Source organism: Arvicola amphibius, chromosome 6 (assembly GCF_903992535.2).
Source record: "Arvicola amphibius chromosome 6, mArvAmp1.2, whole genome shotgun sequence".
NCBI lineage: Eukaryota > Metazoa > Chordata > Mammalia > Rodentia > Cricetidae > Arvicola > Arvicola amphibius.
The window spans coordinates 39,561,063-39,582,069 of NC_052052.2; the positions used below are offsets into that span (position 1 = coordinate 39,561,063).

General features: G+C 37.8%; 1 protein-coding gene and 1 non-coding gene across 7 annotated transcripts in view; one reads left to right on the top strand and one right to left on the bottom strand.

The window, feature by feature from the left end:
- Positions 1-21,007, bottom strand: part of Tut4 (terminal uridylyl transferase 4) — a 95,794-nt gene that overhangs the window by 24,164 nt on the left and 50,623 nt on the right. For all 6 annotated transcript variants that reach the window (XM_038332794.2, XM_038332793.1, XM_038332792.2 and 3 more), the window contains exons 15-20: positions 16,112-16,198; positions 13,363-13,466; positions 7,194-7,251; positions 7,002-7,105; positions 4,465-4,554; positions 3,236-3,349 (exon numbers count right to left, since the gene is read on the bottom strand). In XM_038332794.2, the coding sequence (XP_038188722.1) occupies positions 3,236-3,349; positions 4,465-4,554; positions 7,002-7,105; positions 7,194-7,251; positions 13,363-13,466; positions 16,112-16,198 (557 nt within the window). The remainder of the gene's footprint in view (positions 1-3,235; positions 3,350-4,464; positions 4,555-7,001; positions 7,106-7,193; positions 7,252-13,362; positions 13,467-16,111; positions 16,199-21,007) is intronic.
- Positions 14,264-14,367, top strand: LOC119818088. Its single transcript, XR_005286006.1, has one exon. It is a non-coding gene; the product is annotated as a U6 spliceosomal RNA (small nuclear RNA).

Sequence of the window (21,007 nt, forward strand, 5' to 3'; positions counted from 1 at the left end):
AGGCCATATGTATAATTTTATACCATTTATTTATTTTTATTTTTATGTGTATGGGTGTTTTGCCCACACCAATGTCTGTGTACCACCTGTGTGCCTGGTGCCCAGAGAGGCCAAAAGAGAACATCAGATCCCTGGGACAAAAATTGCAGATGGTAGCCGGGCGGTGATGGCGCACGCCTTTAATCACAGCACTCGGGAGGCAGAGGCAGGCGGATCCCTGAGTTCGAGGCCAGCCTGGTCTACAAGAGCTAGTTCCAGGACAGGCTGTAGAAACTACAGGGAAACCCTGTCTCGAAAAATCAAAAAAAAAAAAAAAAAAAAAATTGCAGATGGTTGTGAGCTGTCATGTGGGTGTTAGGAACTGAACCTGAGGGCTCTGAAAAGGTAGCCAGTGCTCTTAAACTGCTATGCCAACTCTCCAGCCCTCAGATAGTTAAGTGACAACTTTCTACAACTTAGAATCACCTCTGACAGAGAGCATGAGTGAAATATTGCCTAAAGTTGGCCTGTACACATGGCTGTGGAGGGCTGCCAAATTGTTAACTCATGTAGAAGGACCCTCCACATTACGGGCAGCACCATTACCTAGATGCTGTCTATAACAGGGACAGCTACCAAAAAGAAAGCAGTAAGCATGGATGTATTGATTTCTCACTGCTCTTGACTATCAACTATCTCAAGTTCCTGCTGTGTGACTTCCCTGAAATTATGACCCAAAGGAGAAACTATTTAAGCCAAATAAACTTTTTCCTCCCCTAAGCTACTTTTTTTTGTCAGAATATTTTATGATAGTAAAGAAACGAAAATGGAATAATCTGTTAAAGGCTTGGTCATCCAGATAATGCTATGAAGATCTTACTAGGTTTTTTATGGTAAATTATTAGGTTATTGAGAATAGGTTCTACAAGTGGATTGTGAAACCCCAGTTGCAGTGTCTCTGTGTCCTGGCTCATTAATATGCTCCAACACATACATGAAACATGATATGCTAAGAGAGAAAGGGACCAACTAACATTAAACAATATTCACGAGAATCATAAGCCTAAATATACCATTTATTATAGGCTAACTGTCCTAGTTCGCTATATTAATGTGAAACTGACTCATGCAATGAGTGAAAAAGAAGCCAAAGAAAAAGGTTAGATACTGGGTATGAGTGATTCTAACGATTTGATATTCTAAACAAACACAAAATTATGGAGATACTAAAGAGATCAGCAATTACCAAGAGTTGGCAGGATGGAGGCTGACTAGACAAAGTAAATACAAGTTCAGAAAAAAGTACTGCATAATAACAATGTGTACATAATTATCTATTCAAATTGATATGATATGCAACACAGAGTGTGACCCACAGACATATTAAATTTAGCGTGACTGTGACATGCCACTGTAGATTTACAGGCCTTAATAATGTTCCAGGTTGATAACGGAGGAGTGCCTGAACAGGTAATGTTATATGAGAAATCTCCACATATTCCTTTATTTTGCTGTGATCTTAAAATTAACAAAAAAATACAGACTGTTTTGACTGGGAATATGTCTCAGTAGTATAGTGCTCACCTATTACATATACATGAGGCTCTAGGCTTGATTCACAGCACCAAAGCCTTGTAATACCAAGAACAAAGACATAAAATACCAAGTATAGTACTCAGTTAGAAATTTCTGCCTGGGGTAAAAATATTAAAAATTTTTATTTCCCTGGTACTGACTATAAAAAGGGAAAGAGGTATTGCTAAAACCACAGGATTCATGAGACTATTTGAAAATTTAGGACTGGCAATCAGATATTTATAACACATGACTTGATATTTTGTCATTTTCTTCTTTGCCATCATATTATAAGTTATGTGAGAACAGAATATGTGGTTTTTCTAGCCAGGCATAGTGGCACACACCTTTATTCCTAGCACTCGGGAGGGAAAGGCAAGCAGATCTCTGTAAATTTGAGGCCAGCCTGGTCTACAAAGCAAGTTCCAAAACAGCCAGAGCTGTTAGACAGAGAAACCCTGTCTCAAAAAACAAAAATCAAAACGAAAGAATATGTGGTTTTCCAAATGTTTCTGGTATTTTTCTCCGATCTCTAAACAGTTATACTTCTAAGAAGACAGAACTGCATCTTCTCTAATGCCCACAAATCCACTCTGTGCCCAAAATGGAAGATTAATAATTATTTTACACCTATTTCAGAGAGCATAGACTGGCAACAGAAATTGGAATTGAGTCACCAATTTTTGGTAAATATGAACATAATAACCTCCTTTCAAAGTGCATTCTTATGTTTAGCTAATATGACTTTAGAAGAAATGAGGAAAATTTTTCTACTTTTCTTTCTTTCTTCTTTCTGGTTTTTCCAGATAGGGTTTCTCTGTGTAACCCTGTTACACAGGCTGTCCTGGAACTAACTTTGTAGGACAGGCTGGTCTTAAACTGACAGAGATCCACCTGCCTCTGTCTCCCAAGTGCTGGGATTAAAGGCGTGAGCAACTAGAGTCAATTTTCCTGCTTGTTCTTGACAAGATTTTTCAAGGTTGTCAAAATAGACACTGGAATACATAAGGCAGGAGGAAGAAGTAAAGTACTCTGGAGAGAAGAAACTTCATCTTTCCATGTGAGGGCCTATAATATGAGTGAGTCTGTGGTGAGCTAAAGGAACTTAAAACACATCTGCAGGTTTTTTTTTTTTTAGGGGGGTGGGTGGGAAGGGTTTCCCTATGTCACCCTGGTATTCAACTCTGTAGACTAGGTTGGCCTCAAACTCAGAGATTCACCTACCTCTGCCTCCTGGGCGCTGGGATTAAAGACTTGCACCACCACCAACCAGCTCATGTGCAAATATTCTAAGACTACAACATTTTAAACTATTATAAGATACTCAACAGTTCCAGTTACCTCACATTCCTCTGGTAGTCATTATGCTCCTTTAATAAAATTTCCCAACAGGCTCACTAATTATAGTACTAATTTTAAAAGAAAACTCAGAATATTCATGACAGAAAAATTTCTCATTTCATGAACTGAGCAAGTTCTGTTTAAATCCATGATTTGCTTGAAAACACCTGTAATACTTTGCTTTTAAACAAGTTATCACTCAATTGCTTAGGATGTCCTGAAACACACTATGCAAACCAGGCTGGCCTGGAACTCACAATAACCATATTTTTTTGGCCTCCCAAGTGTTGGAACTACAGGCCAATGTGCTCAGGGCTCTACAGTACTCTGGAAAACTAACCTCTTGTAGGACTGGGATAACTGGTGGCTTTCTTTGCTGCAGAAAGTACAGCACCATAAGGATATACGCATATGAAGATAAACTTCCCCGAGATGCATCTCCAATGTCACAGCGCTAGAAGATAGAATGATACAAATAAAAATTAATATTATAATTCTACAAGCTATTGTTGACTGTGATATGCCATTCTGTTTTTATTTATCCATTCATTCACTCATTTTTGAGGCAAGGTATCTCTCTATGGAGTTGTGGCTGTTCTGGAACTCACTATGCAGACCAGGGCCTCAAATTCAGAGATTTACCTGCCTCTGCCTCCTAAGCAATGGGATTAAAGATGTGCATCTGATCATGCTTAGCAACTCTTTAAATATCAGTTTAATAAAATTTTAGAAAAAACAGGAACCATGAAAATAAAAGAAGCAAAACAAATTTAATGACCTAGTATTTCCATTCCAAAAATTATCTTTAAAAATGTATATATTAACAAAAAATTTGATTTTAAAATTGAAATAATTATAATAGCAAAACCTTAGGAAAAAATTAGTTCATCAGTAAAGTTTTGGGTAAAAGTACTGGAGCTATCCGCACAAACTAGTAGCGGTACTTACCATCTTTACAAAAGTTAATTAAATTAAAAAAAAAAAAATACGGGTTGGGAAAATGGCTCAGTGGAATAGAGCAATTGCTGTGACAAACAAGAGGGGCCGAGTTCACATCCCCAATCTCCACATAAAAGCACAGAAGGGCTACATGTGTCTATGAACCCAGCACTGAAGGGCAAAGACAGAAACATCCTGGGAGCTTGTGGGTCAGCCATCTTTTCTTAAAAAACCTCAGAGACCAGCCAGACATAGTAGCACATACCTTTAATCCTAGAATTTAGGACACAGAGGCAGCAGGATCTCTGTGAGTTTGAAGCCAGCCTAGTCTACAGAGCAAATTCCAGGACAGCTGAGGCTACATAGTAAGACCTTATAACAAAAATAAATTTAAAGTAAATAAATTAAAATGTAATTAAAGCTCAGGTATAACTCAGGAGATTAAAGCAGAAAGACAACTTAAGCTAAATAACCAGAGCAAGACCCTATCTTAAAAGAGAATGAAGAAAAAAGAAAACTATATAAATAAAATTGAGATAGTATTTTTCACAAGTTTAACACCAGTATGTTTTACTTTAGCTATCACAGTACTACATAACAAAACAAATGATTTAACTTCTGCATAAGTACCTTGGCAAACACTTTCATAGTATATCCCAAGTACTGGACTCTAGGATCAATAGCTGCATAAGTAGCTAGCATTCTTGTGTTGTGTTGAGCCTGAAAAAAAAATTACATATTTGAAATCATTTAATATATACTAATAAATTTACAAATCAGGCAAAAAGATACAATATGCTGTAAATAGTATATTGAGATTTCAAAATGCCTAACAATTAGTCAAACAAATCAACCTCACTCTGAAATCAGTATCAAAGCTAAAATACTTTTTTCCTTATACTGCTCAGAGTTGAGAATTTACACACACCAATAATCTGCCAACATTTGTGTGTGTGTGTGTGTGTGTGTGTGTGTGTGTGTGTGTGTGAATAAAGAAAAGTGGGAATGCAGTGCACCCACTATCAAAAAAACCTATCCTATCCAGTTTCCCACATTTGCAGGGATCAGTCAGCATATCCAATGTAAACCACCTAAGTAATCAAGATATCTTCCCAGCCAGGGATGTCTATCTGTGAACATTTCAAATTAAAAGTATAAGCCAATAATAAACATACTAAGAAGACAATCACAGACATTCCCATTCACAATAACCTCAAAGAAAATAAAGTATCTAGAAACAAACCTAAACAAGGAGATGAAAGATTTCTATAATGTAAACTTTAAATCACTGAAGAAAAAATAAGACACTAGACATACCATACTCATGGACTGGTAGAATCAATATTGTGAAAAAATCATTATAGATTCAATGCAACCCAATAAAAAATCTCTACCTCATCCTTTACAGAAATAGAAAAAACTACCTGAAAATTCGTATGGAAACATTGGAGAGCCAAAAAAAATCTGATCTTAAGATATATTACAGAGTCATAATAATAGAAACACTATGATACAGGCATATAAAAAGGACCCACAGGGAAGAACAGAAGAGCAATAGAGAAGAATAATGGTACAAGAGATTTTAGAAAAAATGGGCAGAGGCATTTTAATTTCATAAGGGGAGGAGGATTAATTCAGAAGAGGAAAGAGAGTAAACTAACATAAAGTCATAAGGAATCATGTTATTATTTATCTATCTAAAATTACATATAATAATACATCTACATATATAGTTAATAAAATTTCCCCATCTGGGCTGACAATGTTCCCCTCAAAAGCCACAGACTTAACAAGAAAACCTACATCAGGCATGAAAAGCTCCTTATTGAGTCGCTCGTCAGGGTTATCTAAGAGACTTCCAAAATACAGGCTATAATGGTTGCCCTTGGTTGCCTCCCAGAGGTTGACAGTAACTTTCTGTTGCTTAAGACATCATGCTGTGTTATGGGTGGGAATGAGGGGTTTGGGAGGGTTGGCACACACCTTTAATCCCGCACTCAGGAGGCAGGCAGATCTCTATGAGTTCCAGGCCAGCCTGGTTAATAAATCGAGTTCCAGGACAGACAAGACTGTTAAACAACAAAACCCCATCTCAAAAAACAAACAAAACAACAACAACAACAACAACAAAAAATCCAGTTCTTCTGACACAGGACCTAAAAGAGCCAATCTAGTTCTAGCCCGAAAGCCTTCTCACTGAGGACTAGCTTTTATACCAGAAGATTCCATGCAAGCTTCCAAGAGAGGGAAGTAACCAATATTCCTATTCAGCTATGGTGCCTACAAGCTAAAGCAAAGGTAAGCATGACACCATATCAAAGGTGCAACAGTTGTGCACATGCCTTGGTTAACTTGGCAGTAACCAATGACTTTTTAATCAGACTTAAGGCCAGGTCAATAAGAGGGAAATCATGCCTGGTACTGGAACTTTATCAACTACCAGGGTCCAGTGAATTCATAGATCTACACTCTATACATATTTATCTTTCTACCTGGAGAAGCTATGTCTCTGTTTAACAGATGGAGATCATTACAGAAAAGCAACACCAGTCAAATGCAAAAAAAACAATTGACCATGTGAAAGAAGCCCAGCCCTCACCTAAAATTCAACTCTTGAACCTAAGGCTCAGAAATCATAGCAGAAGAGGAGGCAGGAAGATGTTAAGGGTCACAGGAGAGGACATTTGCTAGAAATTTCAGAGACATGAAACCCATGAAGTCTCAACAACATGGCTGTCTAAACAAGACCTGAGCAAGAACTACACCCTAAAATAAAAGGGAAACTTCATGGGACCTCAACCCTAGAAAAGAGACTAAGGGAAACTAAGGAAGGCTTAGAGCAGAATAGTCTTTCTAGGAAAGAACACAAATTGGTTATCTAATACCAAGTGATCAGCTTTGAAATCACATACATACAAGTTAGTAACTTTATATGAACTGAACAGGTTATAGTTATTTATATACTTAGGAATATACATACATAATACATATGTAAGACATATACATACACAAAATTAAAGAAATAGATGCCAACAAATTGTGGAAAGAACACAAAGATGCATGGGAAGGGTGGAAGGAAAGGGAAGAAAGAAAGGGATATAGTTATATTTTATTATCATATATATAAAAAAACACAATTATAGCTGGGCCCATAAAGGAAATCTTACCAATGTGTTATACAGACTGATATCACCTTCTAGTCCACTTCGTCTGTGTTCAAATTTTACAATAGGCACTTTGGCAGTAGTTATAGGCAGAATGTTTCTTAAACCTGAGGGTAAGGGAGCAAAATCATCAGCAAGTTAAATACATTTGTAATGTTAAAAAGTACTTTTTTTCAAAAAGATATAAAATTTTACCTGGATGCCTCTTAAGAATTTTCGCCAAATTTTCAATTATTTCCTTACAGTTTAATTTCTGGAAAAAAATAAATAAGAAAGTAGGGTTCAATTCTACCTACTGTAAATTCTGCTTTAACCAATTAGTATTTAATGCTAGTACTTAATATTTCTAATCATAACGAGCTGCATAACCTTGTTAACTAAGTAACAATTCAAGGAACCCCATCATCAACATAAACCTGCAACCTGGTAGAATTGCCTTCCTAAAATGTATGCCAGTAAGATCCCAAGGTTATTCACACAGACTGAAGTCTGAAAAGCATGAGGAGAGTAAATAGTTTACAATATGTGAATCTGTTTTTTACTGAAAATTAACTATGATATCCACTCTTTTGGTTTTGAATGGGTAAAGAATAAAACAGTAAGCATCAAAACAATCAGCGTTAGATCAGACATATAATCCAGCAGAAACCACCAGAGAAGTCTGGGTAACAAAACAGCAAGAACCTTTGAACAAGAGGGTCCCAGACAGAACATTTAGTCAGTTTACTTACTGTTTCAGTCCTGGTACTATATATTCAATAAACTCATTTAAAAAAAAAAAAGGTACAGATATTGTAGATCATTATTTAAACTGTAACTGGTATAAAAATCTTTAAGATGCCAATTTCTGCTAAAATTACAGAATGAAATTAAGGATAGGTTTAGTGAGGGCAAATCACTTAATGATAAAGAACACAACACAGGCACCCAATTTAGACAAAGTCAGATTCAAATCTGATTAACTACCTGCACGATTGATCCTTAACATCCCCAAGCATCACATCACTACTCTACAAAGTCAAAATCATCCTAAGTTCCTGCCCTACAGAATTGCTGGAGAATTACACAAAATCTATTAACAAGCATTCAGCAGCAGGGAGGTGGTGGCACACGTCTTTAATATCAGCACTCAGGAGGCAGAGGCAAGAAGATCACCGTGAGTTTGAGGCCAGCCTAGTCTTCAGAGAGTTCCAGGACACCCTGGGCTGCTACAGAGAAACCCTGTCTAAGAAAATCAAAACCAACCAAACACACACCTCCCCCACTCCAAAAAAAAACCCCAAAACAAAAACTCTGCAAGTCTGATGCAAGAAATACAGCTGAAATTTTTGAGCTATTTATTATTACTGCTATTATGTGTTTTGTGGGTTTAGTTTTGCTTGTTTGTTTCTTTTGGTTTCTGAGACAGATTCTCTCTGTGTAGCCCTCCCTGGCTGGCCTTGAACTCACAGAGCTGTGAAAAGAGGCATGAGCCCTCAGGCCTGGTTTCCATTATTATTATGTTGATGATGTACATAAACACAATCCTATTACAATAGCACCAACTTCCTCAAGGAAATTTATCCCTCTGCAAATTTGAATGTTACTTTTTAAGAAGCACAGACAGTAAAATATAGCAATGAAAATGGAAATAGTAAACAGAATAGCTTTATAAATTAAATGTGTTAAGTTAAAAAGCATAAAAAAATCAATCCTAACTATCATCATAAAATCACTTTTGTATATATTCAACTTATATTCTTTCATTACAAGAAAAAAGAGTCTATGCAGGTATATCTGGATATTTCAATAGAATTATCAGTTACTAATTCACATACACTAAAAAGAAAAGGTAACTGTTCTTTATTGTGTAAAATATATAATTATGACAACCTTTTAAGGAGTTAATATCTCATCTGGAATAAAGTATTTTGTTATTTTTAACTGTCTCAACTTCCCTACTTGTAATTCAAATCTAAAATTAAAGTTAATAAAGAAGTTGTCTAAATCTCTCTTCCCTATTTCATCAGTTTTTGCTCTTCAAATAGAGCAACCTCCTCTAACAGAGTTGAGAATTTAAATAAAGAGAAAGACAATATTTGCAATTCTTCAGTTGGCTTCTTTTGGGGGGTGGGGCAAAAGGTTGCTCTGTGTAGACTTGGCTGGTCTGAAACTCAGAGATCCAACTGCCTCTTACCCAGAATGATGGGGTTATGTTTCTTTACAAAACGAGGAAACACTGAGCTTGCAAAATGGTCATGAAAATTTGATGACCTGAGTTCAATCCCTTGAATCCACAGCAGAAAAGGAATTGACTGCCAGACCTCTGAACTCTACATATTTGTCATGACTCAGGCACACACACACACACACACAAACACACACACACACACACACATACACACACACACGACAAATAATTATTTTTAAAAAATTAAGGTGACAAATTTCTTACAGTCATAAAAAACCATGAACAAGATACCACCACCTTTACCCCAAATCTACCAATTTTAAATCATCTTCTGGAAGAACTGCCTCAGGAACACAAGGCTACACGATTCTATTGGATTATTTCCTCTAAAAGATTTATTTTTTAATCATGTATATATGGGTATGGATGTGTGATGCTTGTACACACACTCATACACATGCTACATGTGTGGGTGCCCAAGGAGACTCAAGTCCTCCAATCCCCTGCAACTGGAGTTGCAACTGGAGTTACAGGTCGCTTTTGAGCTGCCTGACTTGGGTGCTGAGAATCAAACTTGATCCTTTGGATGAGTAAGTAATATACACTTTTAACTGCTGACCCGTTTCTCCAGCTTGTGAATTATTCCCTAACAGAAGATAACAGTGATACCACTACAGATGACAAAAAGCTTGCCCTTATTCCAATCTCACAAATAGTACCTAACAGCAGGACTGAGAATATGGTTCAGGTACAGAATGCTGGACTAGCATAGACAAGGCTCTGAGTTGGGTCTATAGGAATATTTGGAATTAAGAAGTTGAGAGTGTGAGCAGTTCTAGGTCAGACTGGGCTACATGATACCGTGTCATAATGTAGCATAGCATAGCATACATAACACAGTACATATAGCACAGCACAAAACAGCATAGCACAACATAAAAACAAAACTCAAAGAAATAGCATGGTGCAGTGGCAGTATTGTAGCCAATGAGCTTTATCTGAGACATGATTATTAATAAAAAAATAAAATCAATAGATATATGGGTCAACCAACAATCTCTACAAGGGTCCACTCCCCTAACTCCTCCAACAATGGACTAAGGTACTCCTTCCCCACCCACTGAGTCCCCTTTCTTCACTAGAGCTTGGATACTCATTCACATAACCAAAGTCTACAACACAAAGAAGAAAAAAATGATCACAATCCCACTGCTGAGACTGTACTGGGGAAAAGATCTCCTTATATGTCAAGGTTATTCAGAGAGCTTTCTACTTCATAAAGTAAAGGTTAGGTTCTACGTTACTATTAATACTATATTTTGCTTCATTATCGGCTAAAAAAAAAAATAACAGAGAGGCAGTGAGATATAATATGAAGAGCAGGAACGACACAGCCCTGGACACAAATGCTGGCTTCATCATGTACAAGGTGAGGTAAAGTTAAATAAATGAATGTCTTTTCTTTTTTTGTGTGTGGGAGATATGTTTATTTATTTATTTACTTGTATGAAGGAAGTAGGAGCACGATGGCACATAAGAGAGATCAGAGGACAATTTGCTGAAGCTAGTTCTCGCTTCCACCATGTGGCTCCAAGGATCAAACTTAGGTTTTCAGGCTTGGAAATAAACATCTTTACTTACTATATTATCTCTACAGCCCCCAGTTTATCTTTCAAAGCTTTAGTCTCATTTTGAAAATGGGGTAATTAATATCTACCTCGAAATGGGTTAAGAATAAAAAAGAATAAAGCATATATAAGTGGCACCCAAAGCAAAATTTCTAACCTTCAGTCATTGCAACATTGCTTCTATGTAAATAAGGTTTCAGTACCTCAAAATTATAAATTTTAGAATATAATCCATTTATAAATTGAACAACTACCTGCATTTTCTACTTGCAGAATATATAACAGAGAGAGAGAGAGAGACAGAGACAGAGAGAAACAAAGTAAGATTAATACTTACAACCAAATAGAAGTACCAGCTTCTCATTGGTTCTAATGAAAGATTCCAACTTACGGTAAGCTAAATTTTTCACCCAATTCATTACTAGACCCTTGAAAGTCTCAAAGACCTAGTTGTTATATTAAAACAGGATGAACATCCATGTCTGGGTCTGTGGTCCATGTTGTCAGAGGGCTCCGTGAATGCCCAGGATCTAGTGCCCGAGGGCCATGCTGCCACAGGTGCTTGTGTTGCTCTAGGTGAGGCCACCAGGGCTGTGGTGGCATCCAAGCCCTAGCTGCAGCAGAGGCCGTGTCTGGTCCATGGTCCTGCTGCAACTGAGGTGTGTGATGATGCCCACAGAAGGAGTTAAACGAGATCATTGGAACCAAGCTGAGTTCAGCCCTGCCATTCACTGGCCTGGGATGGCTGGCCCTGCCCCTTGATGGATACTGCAGTAGGCAAGCTGTCCTTACCCCTCAGGGGAGAGCTCCTCCTACCTGCACTAGGGAAAGATGCACTTCACCTGGATAGCACACTAGAGCTGACCCTATGGTTCAGAACACAGGTAAGTGGATCCTGCGGGTGAGAGCAGGAGAGCTGATCTCCACCCCTGCCACAGTCTGCCAAGTGGTGGTATAGGTGAGAGAAAGATGCTTTCCCTGCTCACCCATTACCACCTGTAGCAAGTGAGAGAGGTCACCCTGGGATCACAAGAGTGGGAGAGCTAGCCCTGACTGGCTATAGCAAACAAGAGAAGCAGGCTCTGCTTCCCCCACTGGGCAACATACTAGGGATGACCGTGTTGTCAGAGAAGCAGGTGAGTCAGCCCTAAGGGCATGAAAGCAACAGAACTGACATGCATGCCCCCCCCCAACCATTTGCCATGTGGTAGCATGGTTGAGGGAATGATGCCCCCCACATCCCTTACTTCCTGTGGCAGGCAAGAGAACTGGTTACAGGGTCACGAGAGAGAATTAGCTGCAGCACAGAGGAGAGAGGTCCATGCACCTTGCCTTGGTAGTATACTGGAGCTGACCACTGGGGGTGGGAGGCACAAACACAAAAGTGAGCCTACCCTAAGGGCATGAGAGCAGGAGAGTTAATCCTGCACAACCTATCCTCGTATTCAACCTACAGTAATCACAAGAGAGGGCCCTGCACCTTGCCTGAAACAGTAGAGCTGACCCTGGTGATGTGAATGTGGGTGACCCAGATATGAGGACCTGAGAGCAGGACAACTGGCTTGACTCCTAGCTGTAGGCTGAATTGGGCAAGCTGGCCAAAGCAGTGCTGAAGAGCTTACCTGGGTAGTGATGACGAGCATGGTTCCACTGACCCCATGGGCTGACCAACCAGGCTAGCACCCAGATCCAGAACCAAGGCCATGAACTGACCCACCCCAACATTCCCTGAACCTATAAACTGTTGGGTCGTGGGAAAGGGATGAGCCAACAGATCCAAAACAGCAGGATGTCCATTCCAAAGGACAACAACAGGATATCCAAGAGGAGCCCCAGTGAGAGCCCATTTATACATGGCGTAGCAAAAACCAAAGGCCTCCAGTCAGACCAATGACTTGCAAGGAAAGATGAAAGGACTGAAGGGTAAACTGTGTGACTCGATAGGCCACACTACAGCTTCCACAAGATTCTTCTTTATTTTTTGCTTGTTTCTTTGTTTTGTTTTGGTTTTTTTTTGGTTTTTTTTTGGCTTTTCTTTTAAATTTGGTTTTGACTTGGGGGGAGGTTGTAAGGGTAGAAGGAAGATGTGAGGAGACATAGAGAAAAGCAGGATCAGAATACATGATGTAAAACCCACAAAGAATTAATAAACTTTTTTTTAAAAAAGGATGAATAGTAATTTTACTTTAAGTCTGAATATTTTTAACAATTTCCACAGAGGCAAGTTTGAGAATCTTCTAAATCCATAATGCTAATGCTTCTATATTTCAAACACTACTACTAACACATTGATACAAAAATGATAACATGCATAATCAATATCACATATAAAATTAAAACATTAACCAATAAACAAAAACAAACTTTTAAATCTCTTACAAATATTAACTCTTATCTCTGCATTTTCTTTTTTTTATTATTTATTTATATTTTATATATGAGTGCTCTATTTGCCAGCAGAGGGTACCAGATCCTATTACAGATGGTTGTGAGTCACCATTTGGCTGCTGGTAACTCGGGACAGGACCTCTGGAAGAGCAGCTAAGGCATCTCTGCTACCCCTTACCTCTGCATTTTCATGGCCTTCCAGAGTCATACAAATATCCAGATCACTATCACGGAATCCAAATCCATTCTTTGAAGAACCAAATAAGCACAATCTTGCCTTTTCTAAGCTCGAGGAAATAAGTCAAAGAACAGGTTAGAGGAGTCATCTAACATCTACTAATAGTTTAACACAAAGTGATACACTGGGAAATTCCAAAACATCCAACCCCAACTAGGATCTTTTGCTTATTCTTAAACCCAAGTAACTAAAACACCAATTCTCAGCAAACAGTATCATTATCTATTTAGAAGCTCACCAGAAATATATGAAATCCTTAATACCTTGTTCAACCTGTATAATCACTAAGACCTTCAGCTTCTTCCAACTGAACTATCTACCACCTACTGCTGTTCTTCAACAACAATACCAAAGACTAAGTTCAATATCTGATAACTCATCTCTTAAAAGTAAACTAGTTCTTTCAGTGTACAATTCAAGTACTTTTAAATTATCACCTCAATATATAGGGTTAATTTTTCTCCCATAGTCACTCTAATTCACTACATATAAATCATGTTAGTTATTTTTTCTCATTTAAGAGTTCTGTAACACTACTTTTCAAACAATTTGTAACATAAAGTTTAATTACACATTTGTATTAACTTATTAGTTGGGGCATATCAACATGCACATGTGGACAGAAGACAACTTGTGTGGATTGGATCTCTCCTTTCACTGAGTGGGTCCCAGAAACTAAACTCAGACTGTCAGACCTAGTGGCAAGTGCCTTTACCTGCTAAGTCATTTTGCTGACCCTTAATTACATAGTTAGACAACAAATCCCATACTTTGAAAAAAATTCTTCCATGTAATACTGATTAAATGTGAATGATAACTAAGCAGGATAAAAGAAGTTATAGTGCTCACTTCAGCAGCACATATACCAACACTGGAACAATAGAGAGATTAGCAAAGTCTCTGGGTAAAGATGGCATATAAATTTGTGGTACATTCCACATTTTTAAAACTTTATATGAGCATGTGTGAGCACGCCATAACACATGTGAAGGGTAGAGAGCATTTCATGGAAGTTCGTTGTCTCTATCCACCTCGTGGGTCTAAGGAATCAATTCAGGTCAGTAGGCTGAGCACCTTTACCCAAAGAGCCATCTCACTAGCGCAGGTGTTCCACATTTTTATGAGTTTTACTTTAAATTTTACTATAATAAAATATCCTTTAAAATATTCTCAATATAAAATGCTTCAAAGCATGAGACTTTAATTTTCAAATATACAATATATTCAAAAAAAAAACAGCTACGATGATCAAATAAAATTGAGTGTGAGTTTTATGAGCCTGAGTTTTATTTAAAAAAGACGGGGTAGGGGCTGGAGAAATGGCTCAGCGGTTAAGAGCACTGATTGCTCTTCCAGAGGACCTGGGTTCAATTCCCAGCACCCACATGACAGCTCACAACTGTCTGAAAATCCAGTTCCAGGGAGTCTGACATCTTCACACCAAGGCACATAAAATAAATAAATCATAAAATTTAAAAAAAAAAAAAAAGAAGGGGTAGACTTAAAATTGGTCTGAATCTCATCAATTAGGATAGCTGGCCGGTGAACACCAGGGATAGGAAGCCTGTCTCTGCCTCCTCAGTGCTGAGAGTAAAAATGTTTGTACACATGTGTGCGTGGGCATGTATGAAAACACGCATGCAACCGCTTGTAGTGACCAAAAGAGTGTTGAATCTCTAGAATTACAGACAGTTCCCTGGAAGAACAAGTATTCTCAACCACAGAGCCATCTTTCCCGCCCTTGCACTCTGTTTTTACATTGGTTCTGGGAATAAAACTCAGGTCCTCATGTTTACAACACTTAAAGTAAGCCATCTGCCCAGCTCTAAATAAATTACTGTAGATATCCTTTTCTAAAATATTTGATCATAAACCTTTTGATTCTTTAAGCTCATGCTAAAAAAAAAAATTGTTTGTTCTGCTATTTTGGAGCAAAAGCCTTCAGATCGTGCTTAGCTTTTCTTTCCGTTCTATCACACACGCACTAGCAATTCCTGCTAGCTCTACCTTCAAATACAACCCAGTTCTGACCACTTCCCTCCTCCACATCTGTGCTTCATCTGTACTTACATCACAGTTCTCTGCAATGTTCCTGCCTGTACTCTTAGAGTGTTATACTCTGTTCTCTGAGATGATTATCACTTAATGATATAAAATAGCTTTCATTAAACAAAAAGTCCTTTTACCAATGTCCAAAGGGTCCTAATGATCTAATCTTCAGGATACTTCTATGACCTCATCTTTCTATTAAAAAGTATCTTTAATACTTCCATTCCACTTCAAATACACTGGACCTCCAATCAGTCTTGTAAGAATGTCAGTCATAATCTCAGACTTAGTATCCACCCTTTCTTTCTATAATGTTCTCTCCTTGGAAACTCATATAATATGTTCCTTCATATTTTTCAGACTCAACTCAAATGCTATGTCATGAGAGATTTACTACACAACCTCTCACTTCTTTAATCACCATAATCTTAATAGCATTTACTATTTACTGATGTTTATATGTATTTGACTGCTATCCCTCTTAAATATACTAATGATGGAAGATTCTCTTTTGTAAGTAATATAGGCAAAGAACCTAGAATAATACTTAACATATAACAGTTAACAAACATTTTCAAGTCAAAATTAAAACCATGTGATTACAGTAACAATAACAGCCAACATTAAGCCTATGGCATACCATCATACTCTTTTTGAATAAATTTTTCCAAGCCAATTAAAATTTGCTCCCTGTTGTGTTGTTCAGAGCAAGGTGGTGATAATTCATCTACATGAAAAAGAGAAAGAAAAGTGAGAGAATTAGAATAAGAAAATTTCTTCAGGCTTTTAACCTAAAAATTTTGACTCAATATTATTACTACTTATTTACTTTTATGAATTTTATACCATAAATGGTATTAGAGAAAGGGCAGGGGGCAGAAAAAAATTTAAAATATATGTATATTATACATGATAATTTCCCCTACAGTCTACAAATACATTTACCTTTTGAAACCAATACTGTTTTCTTCAGACATTTAACTCTTCGCACATTCACATTTCCCTCTTTCTGTGTTCAGTTACCAAAGCATTCACTTAAGTAAGCATCTTGTCAAGATTTCCATTTTCCCTATTAGCTACACTACCTCCCTGCAGCTTTGAGACCTCACCTTGATTGAAATTCCTTACTATTTCAAATTGCCTGAGTATAAAAATATACTATTTTTAGTATATGATTTTCTAATGTTTGTTCTCTTTTCCAGTCTTCATTTACATTCCTGTTTCATTCCCAATAGGATCAAGCAAATATCTTAAGAACAGTCTCCCTCACTCCATCTCTTCCAATGCCTCACACTTAAAACTCTATAATAGTAACAAAAATAATGCAAGAACTTACTTAAATATCTGTTATGATTAGTTAATTCAGTATTTATCTTTATAAAAGGAAATGAATTAGGCTGGAATGATGGTTCTGTAGTTAAAAACACTAGGTGCTATTCCACAGAACACAGATTCAATCCTCAGCACCCAGATGGTGGCTCACAACTGTCTCTAACTCCAGTTCTAGGGGCCCCAACACTTTCTTCTGGCCTCTGAGGTCAATGTACACACATTGTGTACAGATATAATTGCAGGCAAAACACTCATACACATAAAATAATTTTAAGAATAAAAATAGCAGTAATAATTTTTATGAGCAAATACATGACTACTTATAGTAGAGGGAAAACTGAGCAGATGGAATACAGTTGCTTTCTTTTCAGTTTGGGGCTGTGAAACTATTTTATATAATATTCTCCTTATGGATATGGTTTAGTTAAGTACATGTATTACAAAGAGATTTGGTCCTAGACCAGTATGCTATAGATGGACCTTTAAGAGGTGTAACAACAGGAGGAAGTCTTCTAATCATAGGGAGCGTGTCCTTCAAGAGTGGAAACACTGGAATCCTATGTACTTCCTCTTCTCTTTTGATGTGGGAGAGTCTTCTGTTTGAGTTGATTTCATTGGCTAATAAAGAAACTGCCTGGCCCATTTGATAGACCGCCCCTTAGGTGGGTGGAGTAGACAGAACAGGAAGGAGGAAGTGAGGTAGATGGCTCAGTCGGATGCCATGCCTCTCCTAAGTGAGACAGACCACCGTACCTCTCCTGAGAGAGATGCCAGATGCGATGAAGCCAGCCACCAGGTCAGATGTGCTGAATCTTTCCCGGTAAGACACCCTTTGTGGTGTTACATACATTATTCGATATGGGTTAGTCAAGATGTGAGTAAGAGGCTGAAAATAATGGGCCAGGCAGTATTTAATAGAATACAGTTTGTGTGTTGTTATTTCAGGGTATAAGCTAGTCAGGGCGGCCAGGAGCTGTGTGGTGGGAAGCGGCCCAACAGCTCCTCACTACACTCTTTTGCATAGCAACTTTGAGAAGAATGGCTTTACTAGACCATGAACTTCTGCTACAATATACCACCTCATCATAGGCACAAAGTGATAGGTTAAATCCCCTCAAATATTGAGCCCAAATAAACCTATTTTTTCTTTTAAGTTTATCCCTCTGAAATTTAGCTTAATATGATCAAATTCTAACACAAAATCATGAAACCAAGAACACCAAGAGTAAACTGAAGTGAATGAGAACAAAGCATAAATTAATGATAACCATCCCATGGAAACCTACTACTTTAAAAGCTAAACGAAAAAAAAATTAATAAAACTGTTTTAAGGTAAACAAATTTTACAAAATGATATGAGATAAAAGTATCTCAGGATGGAATGCAGACTGACGAAAGAATCTATTTTATAAATGTATAAAAAACCTTCATTCAAGGGAGGAGTGGGACAAAAGTACTGAACCTAACCTATTTTGAAAATGAATATAAGCCTGGTCTAATGAGTTCCAGGGCTACAGAGAACCAGTTTCAAAAGACAAAACAAAACAGCTGAGCGGTGGTGGCACACACCTTTAATCCCAGCCTTTGGGAGGCAGAGGCAGGTGGATCTCTGAGTTTGAGGACAGTCTGGTTTACAGAGTTACTTCTAGAACAGCTAAGGTCAAACAAAAAAACCCTGTTTCTTGAAAAACCAAACCAACCAAACAAACAAACAAACAAACAAACAAACAACAATCTAAGAGGGGAAAAAAAAAAAGACAATGAGCGCAATCTCTAAGTTTAAGGCCAAAAGAAACTATATAAGCACTCAACTCTGATGACTTTCTCAGGAGTTTCGTTTAACAGTTCTGAAACTGCTAATCAGGTGTACTGAAAGGAAACAATTAAATAGTTTTTAATAATAGATTATGAGAACTGGGTTTCTCCTTACTGGAGAAGAGGGAAGAATGAAGAATGTAATGGATTAAGTTCAGAGAAGAGACTATGAAATCATATTTAGGCTAATATAAGTAAGATGACTGCATATGGAAAAATTTATACGTAAGTATAAATCCAAAAGGATTAATACTTACACATGTGTTTTCTTGCGAGCCTAAAAACAACAACATTCCAGTAATGTTAAGAACACATGATGGCCCAGCACTCAGGAGGCAGAGGCAGGTGGATGAATCTCTGTGAGTTCAAGACCACCCTGGTCTACAAGAGCTAGTTCCAGAACAGGCTCCAAAACTACAGTGAAACCCTGTCTAGAAAAAAAAGGAACACATGATGGGTGTAGTGGCACAAACCTACACACCTTTAAACTCTGCACTTGAGAGGAACAAGAAGGCATGCCTCAGATTTCGGCTAGCCAAGGCTACATAGTGAAACTCTGTCTCAAAAACAAGCCATCAACGATAAAACAGAACACTTCCAATTCACATCTTGAATTATTCTCCAATATTATTCTCCAATGAAAGATATTAAGGTACCTTGGAGAAAAGTCTAACTTTAGTACTACGTTAGAAAACATGCACAATGAGCCTGGCGTATCTTGTGGTACCCTAAGAAAGAAGCCTAAAAATGATTTTAAAAAAACCCAACAAGTTATGTAGTATAAGATGTCCATGAGTAAACAATGAAATAGAGAAATGACTATTTACAGAAGTAGTAGACTATAGCTTAATAAAGCCACTCTAAGAAAACATGCTATCAGCTAGGCGTGGTAGCACACTCCTTACCCAGTGCTAGGAGGCAGAGGCAAGTGGATCTCTAACTTAAGGCCAGCCTAGTCAAAGAGCATTCTGGAACAGCCAGGGCTACACAAAGAAACCTTGTCAAGAAGAAGAAGAAGGAAAAAAAGAGAGCTGGGTGGTGGTGGTGGCCCACGCCTTTAATCCCAGCATTCGGGAGGCAGAGGCAAGCGGATTTCTGTGAGTTCGAGGCCAGTCTGGTCTACAAGAGCTAGTTCTAGGACAGGCTCCAAAGCTACAGAGAAACCCTGTCTCAAAAAAAAAAAAACAAAAAAAAGAAAGCAAAAAGCAAAAAATAATAAGAAGAAAATGAAAAAAGAGGAAAAAAGAAAACATGCTATAAAGCTAGAAAGATCGTTCAGCAGTTAAGAGCACTGGCTGCCAGGTTCAATTCCCAGCACCCATATAACAAGCAGCTCAAAACCATCTGTAGTAACACCAGTTCCACGGGATCTGACACCCTCTTGTGGCCTCCATGGGTACTGCATGCATTGTGGTGCACATACATTTAGGCACTCATAAATAAATTATAAAATTAAATAAAAATTTTAAAAAGTATCTAATTATTCCACTACTGAGTATATGACAAAGGGAAATATCACATGAACATACGAGATTCCTACATGTACCTAACAAATTTTGTTTGTTTCTTTGTTTGTTTGTTTTTCAAGACAGGGTTTCTCTGTGGCTTTGGAGCCTGTCTTGGAACTAGCTCTTGTAGACCAGGCTGGCCTGAATTCACAGAGATCTGCCTGCCTCTGCCTCCTGAGTGCTGGGATTAAAGGCATGCGCCACCACCGCCCGGCCCTAACAGATTTTTTTTTTTAAAAAAAAAAAGCTTTATTTTTATTTATATGTATGAGTGTTTTGCCTCCATGATGTGTGTGAACCATGTGCCTGCCTGGGGCCTGCAAAGAGAGCAGTGAATACCACAGAACTGGAGTCACAGGTAGTTATGAGCCAACACGTGGGTTCACAGAACTAAACCTGGATGCTCTGTACAAGATGCAAGTGATCTACTGAGCCAACCCCATAATAGATTTGAGACAGGGTGTTGCCATGTAGTCTAGGCTGGCCTCAAATTTGTAATACCACATCAGCTTCCCTAGTGCTAGGATTACAAGGATATGCCACCATATCCAGCTATATTTAGTTAGAATTATGCTAATTTAGGTAAATATATTTTATATCCAGCCAGGAAAATACTGTCCAAAAGCACACAAGAAATGTTCTCTACCTAGACCTTCCAACACAGTACCCATACACTAGTTTCATGTACACTAGCTTGAGATAAGCCAGTTATATTTTTTAACTTTACATAGCTTTAACTAACCTAATTCAATAAGCACAAAAAACTAGTAACTACAATATTAGATAACTCAAATATTAGTCTAAGTTTTAACTCTTGCAATATCCCTTGCACTGTTGTGGGAATTCACTTAGCCAATAAAGTTTCTTAAAGTAGTACATAT